Source organism: Sorex araneus, chromosome 2 (genome assembly GCF_027595985.1).
Source record: "Sorex araneus isolate mSorAra2 chromosome 2, mSorAra2.pri, whole genome shotgun sequence".
Classification (NCBI taxonomy): Eukaryota; Metazoa; Chordata; class Mammalia; order Eulipotyphla; family Soricidae; genus Sorex; species Sorex araneus.
The window spans coordinates 7049509-7056822 of record NC_073303.1 but is presented as its reverse complement, the minus strand read 5'-3'; the positions used below and the strand labels follow the sequence as shown (position 1 = coordinate 7056822).

Sequence of the window (7314 nt, the reverse complement as noted above, 5' to 3'; positions counted from 1 at the left end):
TATACTCAGAAATCACTCCTGGTGAGCTTGGGGGAACCATATGGAATGCTGGGAATCCAACGCAGGTCTGCTTCAAGGCAAAACCCCTACCTACTCTATTATCACTCCTGACCCACCATTATCACTTTTTTTGTTGTGCTTTTTGGGTCACACCCAGCAATTCACAGAGGTCACTCCTGGCTCATGCACTCAGGAATTACTCCTGGAAGTGCTCTGAGGACCATTTGGAATGCTGGGAATCGAATCCGCATCAGCCGCGTGTAAGGCAAACATGCTACCTGCTGTGTTTTTGCTCCAGCCCCACCACTATCATTCTAGTGACAAAAGAAATGAAGGCATTTCCAGTGAGATCAGGAAAAAGGCACTGATGTCCACTGTCTCCACTTTTCTTCAATATTAAAAGTCCTAGCAAGAACAATCAAACCAGAAAAAGAAATTTTGAAGATTCAAATTTAAAATATGCCAAATTACCAGTATTTGCAAACGAAATTATAATATACATTGAAGATCCTAAAGAGTTCACAATAACATGACATTCTTCAAAGAAATGGAGCAAGCGCTCCTGAAATTCCTATGGAACAACAAGCCCCCCACGAATAGCTAAAGCAATTACTGGAAAAAAGAAAATGGGAGGAATCAACATCCCCAACTTCCAACTCTACTACAAAGCAGTAATAATTAAAACAGCATGGTACTGGAACAAAGGCAGAACCACAGGCCAATGAAACAGGGTTGAATATTCTGACACACCACCCCAAATATAGGATCATCTAATCTTTGATAAGGGAGAAAGAAATGTGAAGTGAAGCAAGGAAAGCATGTTTAACAAATTGTGCTGGCAAAACTGGACAGCTACATGCAAAAAAAATGGGCTTAGATCTCCACCTATCACCATGTACAAAAGTCAGATCAAAATGGATTAAAGACCTCAACATCAGACCAGAATACCTAAGGCTCATTGAAGACAAGGTTGGCAAAACCCTGCACGACATTGAAGCCAATGGTATCTTCAAAGATGACATGCCGCTGGCCAAGCAAGTGAAAACAGAGATAAATAAATGGTACTATCTTAAACTCAGAAGCTTCTGCACTTCAAAAGAAACAGTGATCAAAGTACCAAAACAGTCTACAGAATGGGAAATAATATTCACCTAATATGCATCCGATAAAGGGTTGATATCAAGGCACTGGTTGAACTCCACAAGAAGAAAACTACCAACCCGATCAAAAAATGGGGTGATGAAATGAACAAAAATTTTCTCAAAGAAGAAATTCGAATAGCTCAGAGGGACATGAGAAAATGCTCTACATCACTAATCATCAGGGAGATGCAGATCAAAACAACAATGAGATATCATCTCACACCAAGGAGACTGGCCACATCCAAAAACCAAAAATAAACAGCATTGGCACAGATGTGGGGACAAAGGGACCCTCTTTCACTGCTGGTGGGAATGCTGACTGCTTTAGCCGTTTTGGAAAACAATATGGACGATTCTCAACAAATTAAAATTGAGCTCCCATTTGACTAGCAATACCACTCCTTGGAATATATCTCAAAGAGGCAAAAAGGTATAGTAGAAATGACATCTGCACTTGTATGTTCATTGCAGCACTGTTTACAATAGCCAAAATCTGTAAAAAACCGGAGTGCCCAAAAACAGATGAATGGTTAAAGAAACTTAGGTACATCTACACAATGGAATACTATGCAGCTGTTAGAAAAGATGAAGTCATGAAATTTGCATATAAATGGATCAACATGGAAAGTATCATCTTGAGTGAAGTGAGTCAGAAAGAAAGAGACAGACATAGAAAGATCGCATTCATCTGTGGAATGTAAAGTAGCAGAATGGGAGACTAACGCCCAAGAGCAGTAGAGATAAGAACAAGGAGGTCTGCCCACAGCTTGGAAACTGGCCTCACCTGCTGGGGGAAAAGGCTGCTGAGATAGAGAAGGGAACAGCTAGTAGAGAATGTTAGGAGGACCCACTTGGGTTGAAAGCTGCGTGCTGAAAGTTGACGATAGACCGAATATAATTGCCACTCAATACCTCTATTGCAAACTACAACATCCAACAGGATAAAGAACAAAAGGGAATGCCCTGCCGCAGAGCAGGGTGGGGTGATGGGGGCTGGGGTGGGGGTGGTGGGAGAGATACTGGGAGCATTGGTGGAGGAGAATGGGCACTGGTGGAGAAATGTAAACAAAATGAAAACATGAAAGTTCATACATTTGTAACTGTATCTCATGGTGATTCACTAATAAAAATTAAAAAAAAGATTCCACAATAAAAGGCTCCTAGAAACAACAAATCAATAGAGCAAAGTGGCTGAATACAAAGTTAATTCATTAAAGTCAATCACATTCCTAATTGCAAATAACGAATCAGAGGAGAAAGAGATTGAAGAGTCTATTCTTTTCAACATATAGTACCCCAAGACATCAACTACCTAGGAATCAACTTAACAAAAGAGGTGGGAAATAAACTCAATAGCTAAGATATGGTGTCTAATGATAGACAGGATTGTGGAGATGTGATATCTATATACACAAAGGAATTTTATGCAGCTGCAAGGAAGGATAAAATCATAGAATTTGCTGGATGAAATGGAAGATATTCTTTTAAGTAAACCAGAAGAAGCATAAACACAAGATGATCTCACTTATCAGTGATATACACAATAATTGGACAAGGGAGTGCAATGTAATAAAAGGGGGATGCCTTGATCACCCTTGACCCAGTTTATAGGAAGGAAAAGGACAGTGAAAGAACAAAATCAAGGACAGAAGTAAGAAGAGGCAGACAGAATGAAACGGGGCTTGGGGGAAGGCAAGGGTCAAGGACCTCAGGTACATGGATGGTGCAGAGGAATGGGTTATCTCAGCATACAAACCTTAAAGTCAGCAACACTGAAATTTTTCCTGAAAGTGTGAGACTCAAATGACCACAACCACACTTAAAAATGTGCCTGTCTGGCAGTCTGGGAGGTTGGGAGGGAACCTGGTCACGTTAGTGAAGGGAGGCTGACTTGGTAATGGGATTGCTGCTAGAATACTACAGAAAACTCAACCATGAGCAACCTTATAAGTCACGATATTCAAATAAGTTTTAAAAATTTTTAGGGCCCAGGATTGTGCATATTAGTAGTCAGGATAGAAAATTATATGATCATTGTTAAGCTTCTGTTATTAACAGATACAGTGTGTTTATCTAAATCAAAACCTATATTTACATGAACATTTCATGTAATGTAGTGATGGTAATGTCAAAACTCTAACCTACGTGGATGTAAACATTATCATGATATTAAACAAGAGGAACCAAATTTGGCCAGGAACCAAACTTCAAAATACACTTATGCTGCAATTAAGCTTGAATCTATGGCATTGAAAAATCAGTGGCATTGAATGTCTCATTCAAATTTTCTAGGATGCTTATATTAATACTCATAAGTCATAATTGAATCATAGTCATTTTATGATGAGATCAACTATAGTTATGCAGATTTTTATGTTAATTTGCATTTATCCATTATTTAAATTATTTTAAATTTATTTTTGGTGAATTATTTTAAATTATTTAAAAATTATTTTAAATATTTTCTTTAAATTATTTTCTGGTGAATCTAAATAAGCATCAGATAACATATGATATTTTGTCTTTGGTTTGGTTTTGCAGGCCACACCCAACAATACTCAATGCTGACTCCTGCTCTGAGCTCAGGGATCAATTCTCTTGGGTTGGGGGAACCATATGGGATGCCAGAAATCAAACTTTGGTCAGCTGCATATAAGGCAAGTGCCTTGCCCACTGTACTATTGCCGAGCTCCAAAGGTATTCTTTTTTTTGGGGGGGTCACACCCGGCGATGCACAGGAGTTACTCCTGGCTCTGCACTCAGGAATTACTCCTGTCAGTGCTCAGGAATTGAATCCGGGTTGGCGACGTGCAAGGCAAATACCATACCCACTGTGCTATTGCTCCAACCCCCATAAAAGTATTTTTTAAAAATATACGTTACATTACTTTTGGTAATTGTGTGAATTATGAGACGACTTAGGACATTCATTGACAATAAAATATGCTCAAAAGACTTTTTCTCCTTTTAATTTCGGATAACACAAAGTAGTGCTCAGAGACCACTCCCTAGGGTACTAAGGAGAACATTCAGAGCCTAGGACTGAACCCAGGGCTCCTGTAATTCCACTCTAGAAATCATTTTAAAGAGGAAAGAAGACGAATATGGCTTACAAACTTAAAGTAGTCATTTTAGATATTTCACACACCCATTCCTATGGCTGTGTATAATGTGTAAAAGAACAAACAACAACAACAAAAAACTCTATTCACCACTAACACAACTTGAGGTACCATTGTAACTGGCAACAATGATTCCTTCACCTAGTGATTTTCATGCATAGCCTGTGAAATTAATACTATGATATATGATTACAATTATTATAATGAAGTGGTCAAAGATAGACTCATTTCTGAATGGCTTTATCCAGATTCACTGTAGAAAGTTTTGCCTTGAGCTCATATTTTGTATTTTCATAGGTCATGCAGCTAATTCTGTGAAAAGACTCAGCTATAGATAGCATTTTATAAAAGAATCATTTGGAAATGATAAAACATTAATATTCAATACAGCATTTTGTAGTCATACTCTTATTTTAACCATTCCTCTTATACTATGTTTTTAATATGTCTTTGCAAGTCAAATGAAATAATGATCCCAAATGGGGCTGTAAATGAAAATAAATAAACCTGTAGGACAGTTTAAAATGATAAATATAATGCAATGCTCTGGAACAGGTTCCATTCTAGAAATTGAAATGAATCCACAACCTTATGTTTTCCAACTCATTTTTATGTGACAGCAAAGAGAAATGCCACTGAAAATTGCGAGGGTAATTTTGAAAGAATGCCTGAAGATATACACATCTTAGAGACTCTGACAATCAAAACTCCTTCATTAAGTGTCTTTCTCATACACTCATCAAGCCATGAATTTTCCAAAGAATTTTTGTCATAGCTTCCTTCACATCTTTGTTCCGCAGTGTATAGATGACAGGGTTTATCATGGGGATAATAATGACATAAAAGAGAGACGTGAACTTGCCCTTATCCTGAGAGTAGTTGTTGCTGGGCTGGAGGTAGGCGTAGATGGCTGTGCCATAGAACAGAGAGACCACGATGAAGTGGGAGCCACAGGTCCCAAAGGCTTTGCGCTTTCCCGCTGCAGACTTCATTCTTAAGATGGCCCTCACGATCTGCCCATAGGAGAACATGATCAATGAAACAGGGATGAGAAGAATAAAAACACCGGCAAAGAATAACTCAGACTCTATGAATCTGGTGTCGACGCAGGCGATCTTGATGAGTGCAGGAATCTCACAAAAGAAATTTTCTATTTTATTCCTCCCACATAGTGGTAAAGTGAAGATGAGCACCGTCTGCACCAAGGCGTTGGCAAAACCAAAGAACCACGAGGCTGAAGCCAATAGGGAGCAGAGCCGGGGGTGCATGATGACAGTGTAGTGGAGGGGCCTGCACACGGCGGCATAGCGGTCAAACGCCATGACTGCTAAGAGCATGCATTCTGTGCATCCCAACCCCAGAGACACAAACAGCTGAGCCACACAAGCAGCATAGGAGATAGATTTATCAGGTCCACTGAGATTAAATAGAAACTGAGGGACAGAGCTGGTAATATAACACATGTCCAGAAAACTTAAGTTGGAGAGGAAAAAGTACATTGGGGTATGGAGATTTGGATCTAGATAGGACAGTGTAATGATGGTGGCGTTCCCCAGCAGAGTGAAGATATAAAGGATTAGAAGAACCACAAAAAGGATGAGCTCCAGGTGAGGCCTGTCAGAGAAGCCCAGTAGGATGAACCCAGTAGAAGTTTCATTTTTCTCTACCATCATTTGTTAGTATATGTCTCCTGTCAAGACAAAGTATTTAAAATTTTTATATAGTATAGTTACCGTTATATAGTTCAGTGGCTCAGTGGTAGAGCACATATCTAGCATGTGACAGTCACTGGGCTTTGAACTTGTTCACACATGCCCCCCACTCCCACAATCACTACTCTTGTGAACCATACAATTATTTAAAAAGGGGGCTCTTCAATTAAGTGATATGTGCAGTCTACCTTGGCAAAGGTTTAAGCTCTATTTATACAAGAGTATTTAATAAAAAAGTATACTTATCATCATTGATAGTATTCTACATGAACTTAGTTCAACAACTTCACAAATGATATTATCATTGGTAGTCAATTTAAGAAATACATGCTTGCATCATTCATAGGCATAAAAGATATATATATATATATGATTATGTATTACAGGATTTACCCATACAATATATAACTGTTTCAGAGAAAATGGAGTCAGGGAAAACAAAAGGCTGAACAAGAAAAAATAAGAGTTGCACATAGAGAGGTTATTTTATGTATTATACACAACTGTATTTGATATGGCTCACAAGTAATAGGAAGTAATATAAGGTATGGGACATATTTAGTTATTTTCATATTGGTGAGGACTAAAACAACACTTGATACACATGCAAAATAATTTATAAATTATTTGGTGCTTTATAGGAAACAAATTTATTAAAAAATAAATTGAACAGATATATTTTTTTTAAGTTTTTATTGACTCTCAATGTGGAAAGTTACAAAGTTTTCAGGTTTAAATCTCAGTTATACAATGCTCGAATACCCATCCCTTCACCAGTGCTCATATTCCACCACCAAGTATCCCAGTATAGCTCCACCCTGCCCCCTCACACCCCAACCCCCCCCACTCCCCTAGCCCCCCCACCTAAGCCCCCCCCCGCCTGTGTAACTAATAAATTTCACTTTACTTTCACTTTGATTGCATACAATATTTCAACAAAACTCACTATTATTGTTTGGAGAGTCTCTCCCCCAAAGTCAGACCTGCTGAAAAGGAAGCATTAGATAATTTGTTTTCCATTGCTGAGATTGAACAGCTATTTATCTGAAAATGACTGCTAAGAAATGAACAGAACAATTTGTGATATTTTTAAATTAGGCAAATAAAAGACCACTAAAATAAAATGATGTATATTATTTCCCATTATTAGAACTGTGATTCCAAAATTACAGTAATTTTAATGTTTTATTTAAAAACATTTCCCTATTGATGCCCTATTACTTGCTTACAGAAATTTTTCATGGGATTTTGTTCATGGTAAGTATAATACGTAATATTGTATGTCCAGGTTATTAATATTCTTCTAAGTCTTGATACCTCTGTATTTTTTTTAAAGTA

At 37.9% G+C, this 7314-nt stretch overlaps 1 protein-coding gene across 1 annotated transcript; it reads right to left on the bottom strand.

Annotated features, from left to right (window-relative positions):
• Positions 1-4992: 4992 nt before the first annotated feature.
• On the bottom strand, positions 4993-5943 carry LOC101540875 (putative olfactory receptor 2B8). The gene has a single exon (XM_012935792.2). It carries the CDS (start codon positions 5935-5937, stop codon positions 4993-4995), a length of 945 nt encoding a protein of 314 aa, XP_012791246.2. The 5' UTR covers positions 5938-5943.
• Positions 5944-7314: the final 1371 nt, after the last annotated feature.

What these genes read in the sequence shown, in the direction of transcription:
- LOC101540875 (XM_012935792.2), bottom strand. Translation starts at nt 5,937, where the DNA reads ATGATGGTAGAGAAAAATGAAACTTCTACTGGGTTCATCCTACTGGGC.